The 17,830-nt window shown below is 43.1% G+C and overlaps 1 protein-coding gene across 1 annotated transcript in view; it reads left to right on the top strand.

Moving 5' to 3' along the window:
• The first annotated feature begins 10,291 nt into the window (after positions 1 to 10,291).
• The window catches only part of SEL1L3 (SEL1L family member 3), a 49,452-nt gene continuing 41,913 nt past the window's right edge, over positions 10,292 to 17,830 (top strand). Inside the window, exons 1-3 of the mRNA XM_081207517.1 lie at positions 10,292 to 10,493; positions 12,033 to 12,600; positions 15,423 to 15,549. Of these exons, the coding sequence (XP_081063643.1) occupies positions 10,419 to 10,493; positions 12,033 to 12,600; positions 15,423 to 15,549 (770 nt within the window). The 5' untranslated portion in view covers positions 10,292 to 10,418. The remainder of the gene's footprint in view (positions 10,494 to 12,032; positions 12,601 to 15,422; positions 15,550 to 17,830) is intronic.

Below are 17,830 nucleotides of genomic sequence, written 5' to 3'. Positions count from 1 at the left end.
TGCAGCAGTCTGATTGGTCCACAGGAGCCACCCAATCTAGCTCCAGGTGGAAGTGAATCCGCAACCTGATTGGCTTACAGGAGAATCCCGGAATTAGCCAATCACGTGGGGCCCATTGTGTAAATAATGTATATAAAGCAGACATTCTGGGGAAACTTCCATTCCTCCTCAACACTATGAGCTGAATAAAGAGCATGAAATCCACTCTCGACTCTGAGTATATTTCAGAACCCCAGCGTATGTCAGAACACATTATCTACCCCATTTTCAATTTTACTATATTAAATGGGGGGGGGCATAATGGCAATGCACATTTTAGAGTGCACAATTGCAAAATTTGGTTGTTTTTGCAGCATGGGGGGGGGGCTGCTTGAAGGGCATGGGGCCAAGAATATGAGAAGATTGCTCCTGCGGTGGAATATTTCCTGCTCAACCGGTTCAAGCCTCTCATAAAGTCAGCTGAGGCTGGATAAAATCTTTTCAAAGGGAAAATCTTTTCTCTTTTACTACTTCTCTTCACATGAAAGGGAACCATTCTTTTTTTTAAAAAAAAGCATATTCTACTTTAGCTTGACACTTGTCTTCAGTTTGATGACAAATCTAAACAGAGGAAAATCCAGAATATGCTACCAAATACGGCACTTTATTCTTTACACACTCACAGCTAAATCAGACTTGTTGTAGTGCTTGATGTGAACAAGATCTCCTGATTTTAATTAAAAAGAAAAAACCACAAGAGAGCATTCATTAAGGAGCCCATGGGGTCCTTTAACCCCTCTGCGCTGTTTCCCTTAATTAAATGCTGCTATTTGCCTTGCAGGGGAAAACATATACAGTAGTCGCTCATACGGTTTCTATCTCTCTGTGTGATGATTTAAACAGGGAAAACATTGCAGGGAAAGGTTACAAACACCTCCCTGTAGTCCTGCTGCAAATTCTCTTTCCTCCTCTTTACAAGCCAGTGTGGTGTAGTGGTTAAGAGCGGTAGTTTCGTAATCTGGGGAACCAGGTTCGCGTCTTCGCTTCTTCACATGCAGCAGCTGGGTGACCTTGGGCCAGTCACACTTCTCTGAAGTCTCTCAGCCCCACTCACCTCACAGAGTGTTTGTTGTGGGAGAGGAGGGGAAAGGAGGATGTTAGTCACTTTGAGACTCCTTAGGGTAGTGATAAAGCGGGATATCAAATCCAAACTCCAAATCTCTTGCATTGTGTCTAGGTAAAGGTAAAGTGACCATTAGGTCCAGTCGTGACCAACTCTGGGGTTGCGGCGCTCATCTTGCTTTATTGGCTGAGGGAGCCGGCGTACAGTTCCGGGTCATGTGGCCAGCATGACTAAGCCGCTTCTGGCGAACCAGAGCAGCGCACGGAAATGCCGTTTACCTTCCCGCCGGTGCGGTACCTATTTATCTACTTGCACTTTGATGTGCTTTTGAACTGCTAGGTTGACAGGAGCTGGGACTGAGCAACGGGAGCTCACCCCGTCGCGGGGATTCGAACCATCAACCTTCTGATCTGCAAGTCCTAGGCTCTGTGGTTTAACCCACAGCGCCACCCGCTTCCCATTGTGTCTAACCTGGCCTTTAATAGAAGGACTGACGTTCTGTTGTTTTCTTATGGAACGACATTCATATAATCACAGAATTGTAGAGTTGGGAGGGGCTTTGATCTGGATCTTGAAGACATTTGTAGATGTGAGTGATGTTTAAAATGTGGTTTGGACCTGGGGAGGAAAGAAGAGCATCACACAAGGAAATAGTTCACAACACACTGCATAACTGTCTCCCTGTTTTAAGTTGTGTTCCCATTCCGGATTTTCTCACAGACAAGCTTGCACCTCAATAAAGAGTTGCAGGCTGTGATTGGAGTCATTAGCAAACAAAACCTCTCCTTCGGCTAGGAAACATATCCATGCAGGTTAACCCTGGAAGCAAATGGATTGTGAAGCCTAAGGGCTCTTATACAATATCCTTAAGATGCAACTTCACGATGTGCACATATATCCCAACTCTCTCTTTATAAGGTGCCTTATTTTCAAGCAGGGATGCGGGTGGCACTGCGGGTTAAACCACAGAGCCTAGGGCTTACCAATCAGAAGGTCGGCGGTTCGAATCCCCGTGATGGGGTGAGCTCCCATTGCTCGGTCACTGCTCCTGCCAACCTAGCAGTTCAAAAGCATGCCAGTGCAAGTAGATAAATGGTCTAAGTCACTATAAGGGACGCAGGTGGCGCTGTGGGTTAAACCACAGAGCCTAGGGCTTACCAATCAGAAGGTCGGCGGTTCGAATCCCCGTGATGGGGTGAGCTCCCGTTGCTCGGTCCCTGCTGCTGCCAACCTAGCAGTTCGAAAGCATGCCAGTGCAAGTAGATAAATAGGTGACCCAGCGGGAAGGTGGTAAACGTTGTTTCCGTGCGCTGCTCTGGTTCGCCAGAAGCGGTTTTGTCATGCTGGCCACATGACCCGGAAGCTGTACGCCGGCTCCCTCGGCCAATAAAGCGAGATGAGTGCCGCAACCCCAGAGTCGGCCACGACTGGACCTAATGGACCCTTTACCTTTACTATTTTCAAGCACCTCCCTGGTTTGGCCATCACTGAGTCACCCTGTTGCTCCATCTACACCAGCACTGTCTATTCTGACTGGAGCAGCTGCCTTTCCCAGCCCAGCTATGTGAGACCCCTCAAGTGAAGGTGCCAGATCTCATTTTTTATTATTTAAATATGTATTTATACTTTTCAGGTTTATACATTTCACTGATTTTCCAATCATTTTGACATTTCGAATCTTGACTTCCCCCTCTTTTTGCATTCCTTAAATTGATTTTTAATACCTTCTGCATATCCAAATTAACTTAATTTGCTCATTTACTCATCTTCTTTCAATATATACTCTTCTGAAACTGCAGGTTATTACAATAACCCTGCCAATGTTTTTATCTGTTTACAGTTTATCTGTAAATATTCCATAAACTATTTCCATTCTTTTATAAAAAGTTTGTTATCTTGATTTCTTATTCTTTGGTTATGTTTTGCCATTTCTGCATATTCCATAAGTTTTTGTGCCCATTCTTTGGTGGGACTTCTGCTACTTTCCATTTTGGGGTAACATTCTTGTTAGGGATGCGGGTGGCGCTGTGGGTTAAACCACAGAGCCTAGAACTTGCCGATAAGAAGGTCGGTGGTTTGAATCCCCACGACGGGGTGAGCTCCCGTTGCTCGGTCCCTGCTCCTGCCAACCTAGCAGTTCAAAAGCATGTCAAAGTGCAAATAGATAAATAGGTACCGCTCCGGCGGGAAGGTATACAGCGTTTCCATGCGCTGCTCTGGTTCGCCAGAAGTGACTTAGTCATGCTGGTCACATGACCCAGAAGCTGTACGCTGGCTCCCTCGGCTAATAAAGCGAGATGAGCGCCGCACGACTGGACCCCTAAAATCTCAGGCGCTGAAGCCTGAGAACAAGGAGACTCGGTGGGCACCTTTGCGCCCCCCGGTACCGTGAAAGAGCCTTTTTAAAGGCTACGGATCGACATCGGGAGTGAGCGCGGTGCTGAGAGTCGTTACCCAGCCTGCGAAGTGAAGCCGCGTCACCATAAGCGGAGAGCGCCGATTCCTTCCTGAAAAGAAAATTTGGACGGAATTCCCGTGAGTAGGAGCTGAAAAACAATCGGGACCCTTTAAATTCTGAAAATTGAGCTAAAAGCGGGGAGATTAAATCAAGGAAGTCTGCCTCCCCCCGACTGCATGAAAGTGAAAGCAACGGAACTTTAAACTTGCATCCGTTGAAACCCGCTCTTTAATTAATCAAACCGGACATTCAGACCTTAGATCTCCCCTCTAGCTAGCAGGGCAGAGGGGAGGTGAATGAGACTTTAATAACTGCATGATTTACCTGAAGTAAAAATCCTCCGCTGTCTCATCTACTGAAAGTACGAAACGGTCTGCCTCTTTAGAACAATAGGACACTGAACTGACTTTTTCCTGCAAAGTGATACTGTGATACAAAGTTTACACAGTGACTGGCTACAGTATATTACAAGAAGAAACAGCATAAACTGGGAAACTGTGGCAATTTGCAGTTACAAGCTTCTAGTAACATTGACTTTGACTGTGTTTAATCTCTCTTTTTTACATCTTTGGACATTCTCCTTTGTTTTCGTACTTGGATACTTTACTTTATGGCCATTTTGATTTGCTCCCCCTAGAGGGTAAAGTAAAGTTCGGCACGGCCTAGGACAGTGGAATTTTCCAACGGGAAATAGCTCCCGTGGGAAACGACCTTGACATGAGTGGCGCACAAGAAGAGATAGTCACAAGAGCCAAAATCAGGCAACAACAACAACAACAGCTGCAACAGCAACAGACAAAGAAAAGAGGCTCAATTTCAGCTGCAACTCCAGGACCAGCAGGAACAACAGAACAAGAAAAAGGAGCAGCTGCCTCTATGGAAGCTGTGACAGACGCTCTGCTCAAGATAAATCAAACTCTGGAGTCTTTGACAAAACAGACTTCAGAAAATACACAAAAATTAACAGAAATATCAGTAAGACTAAACCAGAACACAGAATCTATAAATAAATTGGTGGAGGAAAACGCTACTACACGTAAAATTGCCGAAGATGCCAAAGCTACTGCTGGAGAGACGCAAGAGAAATTAGAGCCGATTGCTAAGAAGGTTTATGAGCATGATGCAACCTTGGCCTTGTGGGAGTTAAAGAGAAAAGAGAGAAATTTGAAATTAAGATCGATTCCGGAGAATGAGAGAGACAACCTTGCGGAATACCTGACACGGGAGTTTGTGGACTGTTGGGATCTGGAGGAAGACGAATTTAAAATTACAACAGCTTTTAGACTGGGTAAAAAGCAGGACAGAAAGACCCCGAGAGACTGCCTGATTACATTTAGATCCAAGGAGGAAAGAGACAAAATATTAGGACTACATTTTGAAAAGGCTCTGCAAATTGGCAACTCAACTGCACAGATCTTTAAAGACATCCCAAAATATATTCTGGATCTAAGAAACTTTTACAAGGACTTGGCTCTTTTGTTAAAGAAAAATTCCATCCGCTTTAGGTGGGAATTTCCACAAGGACTGTCATTCGACTACAAGGCAAAGAAGGTGAAAATAAAGACAATTCAAGATAAAGACAAATTTTTGGCAAGAAATCAGGAGGACCTGCAGAAGGGGACTGTGGACGTACTTGCAGAACAGAGGAGAGCACTAGATATTCTGAATCTCTCGATTGGACAAAAACCACCACCATCAGAAGAAGAGCAACAACTTGGAGCTGTTGGAGGAGCTTTAGGAAAATAACAAGATGGCTTTGCAATTCCTTAGTTGGAATTGTAATGGGCTCAATGGGCCTTTGAAGAGAAGACAAGTATTTCATATATTGAATAGAGAACAACTGGATTTGATATGCCTACAAGAAACTCATATAACTAGAGCCCACAGGAGACTACTCACAAACAAAAGGCTAGGACAAGAATTTGTTTCATCAGATAAAGTTAAGAAAAGAGGAGTTGTAATATATGTGAAAGAGAAATGGGCTCCAAAAATGATATTCAAAGATGAACAAGGGAGATACTTGGCAGTGGAGATACAAGTACAAGGAGAAAAATTCTTAGTTGTTGGAATCTACGCACCAAATGAAGGCAAATCTGACTTCTTTAAGAGACTTCATGAAACCTTGACGGGCTATCTGGATTACAATATGATAATTATGGGAGACATGAATGGCGTGGTCTCCACTAATATGGACAAGGCACAAAGACTAACAGTTAGTAAGGAAGGGAGACTTCCTAAGACTTTTTTTGAAATGACGGAAAACATGGACTTGATAGATATTTGGAGAACAAGGAACCCTCTGGAGAGAGAGGGAACCTTTTTCTCTCAAGCAATGATGACCTGGACCAGAATAGACCAAATTTGGATTACTAGTGGTATGGCTCCAAAGATTAAGAAAGTGGAAATCTGCCCAAAAACTTGCTCCGACCATAATGCTGTGAGGATGGAGATGAAACTTACAATAACTGGTCAATTTAGATGGAGAATGAATGACACCCTCTTTCGAGACAAGGAAATCCTCACGAAGGCCCAAAAGACTTTAAAAGACTATTTTGAAATAAATCTGAGGGCCGACGTGGAGAAAAGAGTGATCTGGGACGCAAGTAAAGCGGTGATGAGAGGATTCTTGATTCAACAAAATTCAATAAAGAGGAAAAAACAAAATGACAAAAAAGAAAAGATTTTGGAAAAGATAAAGGAAGGAGAGAGAAAATTAAGAACAAAACCAAAGTCCCAGGAGATTTTAAGAGAGATCAAGCTATATCAAACACAATATATGGAATTGATGAACCAAGAGATGGAATGGAAGATAAAGCAAATGAAGCAAAAGACCTTTGAATCAGCAAATAAATGCGGCAAACTTCTGGCATGGCAACTGAAGAAAAGGCAGAAACTAAATACTGTTACAAGCCTAGAGGTGGATGGAAAAAAATATATCTAAACCCAATGAAATTAGAAATTGTTTTTTGAGTTACTTTAAAAAACTTTACACTCAAGGCCCGCAAAATGAAGAAGATATAGACAAATTCCTTGATAAAAATGGACTACAAATAATCTCTCATCAAAGTAAGATGGATTTGAACCAGAGAATCTCAGAACAAGAGATAGAGGCTGCCATTCAGAATATGCAATTGGGCAAATCTCCAGGACCGGATGGACTGACTTCCAGATACTACAAATCGCTGAAGGAATGGTTGATTCAACCACTAAAAGAAGTTTGCAATGAGATTCTTGAGGGAAAAAAGGCACCTGAATCGTGGAAAGAAGCATATATTTCACTCATACCAAAGTCGGAGACTGAAAAGACCCAACTTAAGAACTACCGCCCAATATCATTACTTAATGTGGATTACAAAATCTTTGCAGACATTTTGGCAAAAAGACTTAAAAGAGTGTTGATGGAGAAGATTCATAGGGACCAAGCAGGCTTTCTCCCTAAAAGACACCTAGCAGACAATGTAAGGAATGTGATAGACATTTTGGAAAAGCTAGAGGTGAACATAAACACTAAAGCAGTATTGATCTTTGTGGACGCGGAGAAAGCCTTTGACAATATTTCTTGGAGTTTTATGATAAAGAATCTTCATGGGATGGGGGTAGGTCAAGGTTTTGAGAATGGTATGGCTGCAATATATTCTGAACAAAAAGCTAAATTGATTGTAAATAATGTAGTGACGGAGGAACTTAAGATAGAAAAAGGAACACGACAGGGGTGCCCAATTTCCCCATTACTTTTTATTTCAGTTCTGGAGGTGTTGCTGAACATGATAAGGAAAGACCAGCAGGTTAAAGGAGTGCAGGTAGGAGCTAAACATTACAAGTTAAGAGCGTTTGCAGATGACCTAGTATTGACTTTGAAAGAGACAAACACTAGTACGAAAAAGGTTTTAGAAATAATACAACAGTTTGGCCAGGTAGCTGGATTTAAGTTGAATAAACAAAAAACCAAAGTTTTAGGAAAAAATTTAACAGATACAGAAAAGGAGAAGTTTCAAGAGGAGACAGGGTTGACAGTGGTCAAGAAGGTGAAATACCTAGGGGTCTATTTGACATCTAAAAATGTGAATTTGTATAAAGACAATTATGAAAAATGTTGGTCAGAAATTAAAAAAGATCTAGAAATATGGTCAAATTTGAAATTGTCAATGTTAGGCCGAATTGCTGTGATTAAAATGAATGTATTGCCTAGAATGTTATTTTTGTTCCAGACCTTGCAGATTCTGGATAAGATGGAATGTTTTAAGAGGTGGCAGAAAGATATTTCGAAATTTGTCTGGCAGGGCAAAAAGCCCAGAATCAAATTTAAAATATTGACAGATGCTAAAGAAAGAGGGGGTTTTGCCCTGCCGGACTTAAAATTGTACTATGAGGCAGCAGCATTTTGCTGGCTGAAAGAATGGATGCTCCTCGAAAATACAGACATCTTAGATCTGGAAGGTTTTAATAATGCTTTTGGTTGGCATGCATATCTATGGTACGATAAAGTCAACAGTGCCTTTAAGAATCACATTGTTAGAAAAGCATTGTTCAATGTTTGGATAAGATACAAAGATCTGTTGGAAAACAAAACCCCTAGATGGGTCTCACCAGTGGAGGCCAAGGCAGTGAAGAAACTCAATATGGAGGTCGGATGGCCGAAGTATTGGGAAATCTTGGAACAAGATGGAGATAAGTTCAAATTGCAAAGTTATGAGAAACTGAAACATAAGGTACAAAATTGGTTTCAATACCATCAAATAATGGAATTTTTCAAACAGGACAGGAAAATTGGCTTCCAGATGGAAAAATCAAAACTAGAAACTGAATTGTTAGAACCCAGTACTAAGAATTTATCTAGAATGTATAACTTGTTGCTGAAATGGAATACACAGGATGAAACAGTCAAATCAGCTATGATTAAGTGGGCACAGGATGTCGGTCACAACATCATGTCAGATGACTGGGAATGGTTATGGAACACCGGTATCAAATTCACGGCATGTAATGCCTTAAAGGAAAATATTATGAAAATGGTATACAGGTGGTACATGACCCCAGTCAAGCTGGCAAAAATTTATCATCTGCCCGACAACAAATGTTGGAAATGTAAAGAGACTGAAGGTACCTTCTACCACCTTTGGTGGACATGCCCGAAGATTAAGGCTTTCTGGGAAATGATCTATAATGAAATGAAAAAGGTACTTAAATGTACTTTTCCTAAAAAACCAGAGGCCTTTCTCTTGGGCATTGTCGGCCAATTGGTGTCAAAGAGGGATAGAATTTTTTTTATGTACGCTACAACAGCAGCAAGAATACTTATCGCAAAGTATTGGAAGACACAAGATCTACCCACTCTGGAAGAATGGCAGATGAAAGTGATGGACTATATGACATTGGCCGAGATGACAGGCAGAATCCGTGACCAAGGAAAAGAGGCGGCGGAAGAAGAATGGAGAAAATTCAAAAATTATCTTAAGGACTATTATAAACTTAACGAATGTTAGAGTGTTGTGGTTTTCAGAAACAAAGGGATACAGTGATATAAGGTCAGAGATGACTAAGATGACAGAGGTTGGAAAGTAACAATTGGGAGTTGCTATAAAGTTATGGACATTGGGATGCAGAAAGGGGGGGTATGGGGAAGTCCTAGAAAAGAGGTTTATGAAAATATGTCATGAAATTATACATGTATGTTTGTCTTTTTAAGTGTTTGTTTGTTTTCTAAAATTTTGTAAAACCAATAAAAATTTTATTAAAAAAAAACCAAAAACGACTGGACCTAATGGTCAGGGGTCCCTTCACCTTTACCTTTAACATTCTTGCCGGTGAAGGTGCCATATCTTGAACCTGGGACTTTTCTGCACCCCAAATAATGGTGTTTTAGCCCTGAAAAGCCACAGCCCGCCTTTGTAGCTCTTCCGGGTTCAGCATCTTCACCTGGAGCTCTCAAAAACTTAAAATCTCTGAATGGCTGGCAGAGGCATCTTTCACCTTCCGCACACCATCCTTTGCACATTCACTGGAGGAGAGGCAGCCCAGCGGGACTTAAGGATGCTCAGAATTCTATTAAACGTCTCCGTGCTTTTCTTTGCTTAGATGAATAAAGAAAAGGGCTGCCATCGGCGTACCAACACCCTTTGCTTTAGAAGGGTCTCCGGGGTCATCCAGCCCAACCCCCTGCCATGCCAGATCTGTACAGACTATAATTCGCGACAGTAATACAGGAGGCACAGAAAAATCTGTATCGATTTGTCACAGGGGTGCTTTAATGTCTCAGGGAGTTCTTTGGAGGGAGGAACCCAACCCATTAGTACAATGGAAGGAAAGGTGGTGGCCACCTACCGGGGTGCCAATTTGAATTAAAATATGGGAGGGGCAGGTAAGTCCCGCCCCGCATAATCGATCACAAGACACACTATTTGAATGGCACTCGGAGGAGGAGCAGCCTCCTGGAATATTTTATTGGGGGCGCCCGAAGGGACCTCAGCCCGAAAGAGTTTGCTCCAAGCCACCTGCCATGTCCGATCTGGTTGTGAGTCCTGCGTTTCGCGGGGTTTGACTAGATGACCCTTGGGTCCCCTGCCCAGTTAGCAGCGATTCTCAGTCGCCCTTTGACAGCTGGTTGCAGCCGCCCGGGAAAAAATCCTCTGCACGCGCTCAGAGGTTTTCCTTTCGCCGCCGTGGCGCGCCCAGCCCAAGGCGCACCTGCCGCGCCCGGCTGGCTCCTCCTGCTTCCTCCTCCAAGCCGGAGGCATCGCCTGCCAGGAAGCCGGATCCGTGTCGCAAACACAGCCACACACCCATCGCGCTCCGGGACAGGGTTTCCCGGCTCGGCCAAGTCACCCCCGAGGAAGAGAGGGAGGAGAAGCGGGCGCAGCCATGGAGAGCGCCGTGGGGCGCACCGTGCGCCTCCGGGCAGCTGCCGGATGCCTCTGCCTCCTCTGGCTGCTGCTGGTGAGTTGGCTCCTCGGGTCTCCTGCCACGTGGGGTGGGCAGGTGGGTGGTCGCCTGGGGGAGAGGGGGGCAAAGTTATTGTGCCATCGGTTTGGGGTGCTTGGCGCCCACTTCACTTCACTTTTTCTCAATCTCCTTCTTCTATATAATTTTTATGACATGTTCTGTTTTACAATCTAAAATACTCATTTTACATCCTTAAAATGTCGATGACTTCCTTTCTTCTCTTTCCATGGTTCATTTTACATATCAGTGCCTTTTCTGGGGCGGGGGGGGGGACGCATACCCCTAAATATTTTGTGAATCTAAGTTTGGCTTCATTGAGGGGCAGTACAGTGGTACCTCAGGTTACATACGCTTCAGGTTACAGACGCTTCAGGTTACAGACTCCGCTAACCCAGAAATAGTGCTTCAGGTTAAGAACTTTGCTTCAGGATGAGAACAGAAATTGTGCTCCAGCAGCGCGGCGGCAGCCGGAGGCCCCATTAGCTAAAGTTGTGCTTCAGATTAAGAAGAGTTTCAGGTTAAGAACGGACCTCCGGAATGAATTAAGTACTTAAACCGAGGTACCACTGTATTTCAATATGAGTAGGAAAATGAGAGTACCCCTAAATATTTTTTAAAGGGAAAAAAGCACTGCATATCAGAAATCCCTACATGTTTTACAAAACTATACCATTCAGTATTCCATTATTGCACCCATCAAAACTTATTTACACTGTTGAATTTATCTTAATGCTGCCAATGGTTTCAGCTGTACACAATTATTCCCCATATATTCAATAAGCGCTTTCCGATCTTCTCTAAGCATACGTTGTTCTTGTTCTCTTATTCTATATGTTAAGTCTGCAAGTTGTGCATATTTCTTCTTCTTCTTCTTCTTCTTCTTCTTCTTCTTCTTCTCCTCATCCTCCTTTTTGAAACCAACATTTTGTTGTACATTTCCCCCCAAAAGCCATAGGACAGCAATATAGTTGTTGTTGTTGTTTAGTCGTGTCCAACTCTTCGTGCCCCCATGGACCAGAGCACGCCAGGCACTCCTGTCTTCCACTGCCTCCCACAGTTTCGTCAAACTCATGTTAGTAGCTTTGAAAACACTGTCCAACCATCTCGTCCTCTGTCGCCCCCTTCTCCTTGTGCCCTCCATCTTTCCCAACATCAAATACAACCATGCATCTTGTTACGTTTGCTTCAGGTTAAATCTTTTCAGGTTGCGTCCCGCGGCGACCCGGAAGTACCAGAAAGGGTTACTTCCGGGTTTCGCCGCTCACGCATGCTCAGACTCTCAAAATGACGTCACACGCATGCGCAGAAGCGGCAAATCGCGACCCGCGCAGACACGCAGATGCGGGGTGCGTTCTGCTCATGTTGCGAACAGGGCTCGGGAATGGATCCCGTTCGTAACCAACCATTTGGTTTACAACTCTGCAAAAATTCCGAGCGAGGAACATCTTAATGAAGATAATTAGAGCTCACTTTTGCATCAGTTGCCCTTAAATATTAAATAAGTTAACATATGGCATCTTTTTTCCCCCTTAGAAAAGTGTGCCATCTTTTGGAAAGGACACATTGCTGACAACACCTGTCACTCCGCAGCCCAATCCTGATGTATTTTACGAAGATTTCATTCATCTGAATGTTTTGAACAAAAGAGTTCTCAATGATACTGAAATCTCCGTCGACTATTTATGCTCAGAACCTTGCACTGTTACTATAGAAGCCGTAGCATCACTGGAATTCAGAACTGGTGTGTCTGTCTATAAGGAGAGGTGGGAGAATGACAAATATCTCCACACCACTAGAAACAGAACCGTGAACTTGAAATTTCCAAACAGCATGGTTTTCAGAGATGACTATTTCATCAGGCGCGCCGTCATCGTACACACAGTGATACTCTATGCATGGATTATTCACAAACAAAGAGGGATCCCCCATGGTAAACGAAAGGAAGGCTACTTGCAGGCAATTGCAAAGGACTACACTTTGCTGGAATCTGTTCCGCCTTTCGAACGTCCCTACAAAGAACACCGAGTGTGTATGAAATGGAGCTTGGAATATACCTGGAGGCTGCAGGCAAACATAATGCGTTGGTGTCCCCATGAGAATGGTAAGTATTTTTCTTATTGTGTGAATTTTTCACATTGTGTGAATGAATTTGCAGCTAGCAAGGTGCTCAGCTCACCTGGTGGTGCATCTTTGAAATCTGCAGCCTGGACTCAATTGACATTTTGTGTGTGGATTTTTCAAGCGTACGAGGAGAGGACTTATGGAGAAGAATTGTCTACTGGCTGATATTGTCGCAAAGGTCCTTAACTGAGCATTTTGAGAGCCTTTTTCTTACTGCTTTTCTTAGAGGGATGGGACATCTGAAAGCCTCTGAGTTGAAAGACGACAGATTGCCCTGAGTACAGTTATACCTTGGTTTTTGAACGGCTTAGTTGCCAAGCGTTTTGGCTTCCGAATGATTGAAAACCGAAGTGATTGTTCCGGTTTTCAAACGTTCTTTTGGAAGCCAAACATCCAGCGGGGCTTCTGAAGCTTCTGATTGGCTGCAGGAGCTTCCTCAGCCAATCAGAAGCTGTGCCTTGGAAGCTGAACGTTTTGGAAGTCGAACACACTTCCGGAATCGATTCTGTTTGACTTACAATGTATGTCTGTATCTGATCTTCCTCCTTCTCAGTTTTCTGAAGGTATCGCTCCTACCCACATGAAATGGTTAAAGCCGAGGGCATGTACGTGACTAAACTCCCACTTACAATATCATAGAAATTGTATATTAGTCAACAGGCTGTTTCAGATTTATTGGCAAACCAAGTGATGTGAATGATTCTGCGTGAGCTTTCAGGCTCCCAACTTCCCTCTCCTCTCCTTCTTCATGTCTACAAGGAGAAGATTGGAAACTTTCATTTGCATTTTTAAACTAACCACTGTTCCCTGTTAACATCCAGACTCAAGGAACCGTGGGTTATTTAGATGATTGTTTGTTTGAGCAAGCTTGGATCAGACCTTGGTTTCAGATCCTGACTTGTTTTGAAACGGCATCCAGAATTAAAAGGAACTTCATCCTGGCTCTGTAAGAGGGATATGAAAGCAGCTGTGTCATTTTTCCACACTAGAAAGCAACAGGTTCAAGAGTTTTTCTGCTTCCAAGAGGTTTTTTGCTTGTCTCGCCACTTTCCCCAGGAAAACCCACTGTTTCCCGCTGAATCAGAACAAATGTTGGGAAAAACCAATTGACGTTTGTTCTGATTCAGCCGTAAACAGGGGGGCTTTCATGGGAGAAAGCGGCAGGACAAGAGGAAACATGAACAAACCCTGGTGGGCAAACAGCAGAACAATATCTCGTGGATCTCTACTTGTAAACACTACCAAGAACAAAAATTCACATTGGAACCTAGATCCTGTAGATAATGTGACTGGAATGGTGCATAAAGCTCACCTGCAGTGAAGTTCCAAGCTGATCTCATGGTGCCAAACCTATTAAACTGCTTGCCATGCGTGATCTCATTAGCAAAGATTTATGAACAATGTAGAATGATATAATTGTAATGCAATGAGGGATTATCTGATGTGGCTTTTCCCTGCCCAGTGCTGCACTGTGCAACAATTTAGTACAATTATACTGTTTTGCAGGTAGCAAAGGAGGCTTACAAAGGCCCAGCCACATCATTTTACCAGTGCAATGTTCTGAATCAGTTGGCATTGCTGCTTTGCGATGGTCCAGCCATTGTTGTCCTCATCCTCAGCACTTCATTGCCTGAACAGTTGTTTTAATAAGGTCCAGCTAACTGCGGGAGGCAGTGGAAGACAGGAGTGCCTGGCGTGCTCTGGTCCATGGGGTCACAAAGAGTCGGACACGACTAAACGACTAAACAACAACAACAACTGGTGTATTAGGATACGGGTGGCGCTGTGGTGTAAACCACAGAGCCTAGGACTTGCCGATCAGAAGGTCGGCAGTTCGAATCCCCACAACGGGGTGAGCACCCGTTGCTCTGTCGCAGCTCCTGCCAACCTAGCAGTTTGAAAGCACGTCAAAGTGCAAGTAGATAAATAGGTACCGCTCTGGTGGGAAGGTAAAGGGCGTTTCCGTGCGCTGCTCTGGTTCGCCATAAGCTGCTTAGTCATGCTGGCCACATGACCTGGAAAAACTGCCTGCGGACAAACGTTGGCTCCCTCGGCCTGTAAAGTGAGATGAGCACCACAACCCCAGAGTCGTTTGGGGGTCCTTTACCTTTTTTACTGGTGTATTATTTGGGAAATCATCCGAGACACTGAACTCGGTAGGACTTAATTCTGAGCAAACCTGCATAGGACAAAGGCAAGCTGCTGTTCATTTTTGTCCCAGTTTGTAATCTCAAAGTACGCAGCACACGCAATTGCCACAGTCTTAAATAGCAGCCAGAAATCTCACGCACCACCTGCCGAATAATCTTTTCCAATATTGTAACTTATTATAAACTAGGGAGATGTTAAGATAGTCTCACCCTAACCTCCATTATTTACAAAGCAGTTCAATTATAACCTCTGTCCCGTGTTGCAAAGTTAAGTGTTCAGCTATGCACTGGCATAGAAATAGGAGTTGGTCCCTGCTCCTGCCAACCTAGCAGTTCGAAAGCACGTCAAGGTGCAAGTAGATAAATAGGTACCACTCTGGCGGGAAGGTAAACGGCGTTTTTGTGCGCTGCTCTGGTTCACCAGAAGCGGCTTAGTCATGCTGGCCATATGACCCGGAAGCTGTACGCTGGCTCCCTCGGCCAATAAAGCAAGATGAGTTGGTCACAACTGGACCTAATGGTCAGGGGTCCCTTTACATTTATGACAATAGGGCATATAGGCTTCCCCAACCTGGTGCCCTCCCAATCTTTTGGACTACAACTCCCAGCTATTTGCACTTCCTGGCACATTAAGAATGATTGCATTTTGCAGATGTCGTTGAGATCCTCAGCTTTCCGTACGCCTCCGGTGGAGAGATGACGGGAATTGTGAAGAAGTTTCAGAAATTTGAGAACAGAGAACTTGAAATAATCAGAAAGCGCCAGAACGGTTACCCAAAGTAAGAAAATTAAAAATGTCCTAAAAAATAACTGCCTTTGCTCTTTTAAAGCATGCATTCTTTTCCTTCCAGCTGTCTCCCTCTTCTGGCTGCCTTTCTGTTTGTCGGAATCCTATTTTGTCGTGGAAAATGTCATAAATTATATAGGTGCTGTGGGTTTGTTTATGCAGTTCCCCTCCCCTGAGGAAACTTCAGTCGGTTCCTTCCAGGTTTTGTACATTACGTTCATGATACTACCTCCTGGTGGAGCTTGTGAGACACATGGGTGTGTAGTTATAGATATTCAACTGATAGAAAGCTTTTAATTTCTCTTAATCATTTATTAGATTTTTACCAAACATATCAACAGTAGTACTATCATAATACTGTACTTGAGTGTGCAGCATGTGAAAATTTCTTCTTCTTTTCAAATTTATTTATTTGATTTTCCATAAAACAATTTATACTCACACCACAACATATTATATAAAAACACAATTCCCCTGGACTTCCCTCCTCCCCTTATTGTTAAACCAGGCTTCCTCAACCTCGGCCCTCCAGATGTTTTTGGCCTACAACTCCTATGATCCCTAGCTAGCCGGACCAGTGGTCAGGGATGATGGGAATTGTAGTCTCAAAACATCTGGAGGGCCGAGGTTGAGGAAGCCTGTGTTAAACCTTTCCTACTGCATCTTTTGTAATAATCCAAAATTTTTATATCTCCATTACATCCATAGTTCTCATTGCACTACAAGGGTTATTCCAATCCCACTAACGAATTTAACTGTTTACAATGGTTTTTAAGATAAGTTATGAATTTCCCCCATTCCTTATTAAAGTTCTGGTCTTCCTGATTTCTGATTCTTCCAGTCATTTTTGCCATAGCCCATAAACTTGATTTGTCATTCTTCTCTCATAGGGACTTTGTCTTCTTTCCATCTCTGAGCTAATAACATCCGCGCAGCCATGGTCACAATACATAAACAATCTTTTCTGTTCCCTTCAGATTTCAGCACTTAAAATTCCTAAAAGAAAAGCTTCTGGCTTTTGTGTAAAGGTTATTTTAAACATTTTTTTTCAATTGATTATATATTGTTTCCCAGAATGTTTTTGTTACCTTACATGTTCACCACATATGATAAAAGGTGCCTTCTTTTTCTTTACATTTCCAACAGATATACATTTTTTGCTAACTTACTGGGAGTTAAGTACCAACGGTGCATCATTTTCAAATAATCTTCTTTCAACGTGCAATGCTGTACATTTCAAATCCTCTTTCTATAACTTCTCCCATGATGAAAGCTGTATATTGTACCCAAAACCTTTCTCCTGCTTGTGAAAGTTTTAGTGTGAAGCTAAATATTGGCCTGAAAGTGTAATTCATAAGAATAGATGGCTTTGCTGGATGACTAGACCAAAGATTCATCGAGCCCAGCATTCTGCTTCCAAGAGTGGTCAGCCAGATATCTCTGGCAAGCTCACAAACAGGATGCAAAGATAGCCAGTGAATTGCAGAGCCAATCGTCAGTGTTAAATGCACCCCTGGCAGTTGCTATTGATGCAGGTATGGAATTTTGAGGGTAGTCCAACACATTAAGCAAACGCTTAAAAAAACACAACCAACTACCATAGCTATCAAATTCTGTATTCTGAAAGCTACCGGATATTTACACTACTGTAGCTTTTTGTGTACGTTCTTTTCTTCCTGCAATCTCTACAAGCTGCGCCTTTATTTGCCTTGCGACACATTTGCAGGACTTGCTAAGTCTCATGGACCGATGACGACGCCGGACTCTGAAAAGCAATTGCCTCTTAGAAAGGCATCGCTGAGCGGCAAAGGATGTTGAAACGCACTTCTTCCTCATTGGACCACAGTGATAAATCTGCCCACTTTGAGATTTACTCCATCCCCAATCGCCTCCTGACAAAAGGAGAGAGAAACAGTCAGTTTGGCGTTAAGGGGCAGGAATAATAATTTTTTTAAGTCCTTAAAAATTCACCGGGAAAATTTTGACCCCACCAGAAATAATTGAGCAAATGTTCCGTAAGAGTGTTCTAATCTTCATGAGTAAAGATTTTGTGTTTTGACATAACCCATAGCCTGTTTGTTAATCTGTTTTTGTTTTGTTTTTACTTTAATGCTGTTATTGAAAATGAACAAAGCCAAAGTGTGTCTATGTATATATGCATGTGAGTATGTGTACACGAATAAGTGGGAAATAGTTGCAGTTGAAATCTGCTTTAAAATACCATATTGGCCCAGATATAAGCCACACTCTTTTTTTCCAAATTCCGACTGTGA

This window comes from Podarcis bocagei, assembly GCF_964188305.1.
Source record: "Podarcis bocagei genome assembly, chromosome: 9".
NCBI classification, from domain to species: Eukaryota; Metazoa; Chordata; class Lepidosauria; order Squamata; family Lacertidae; genus Podarcis; species Podarcis bocagei.
Note: the sequence above shows the minus strand (reverse complement) of the source record. Positions and strands in the feature narration are given on the sequence as shown.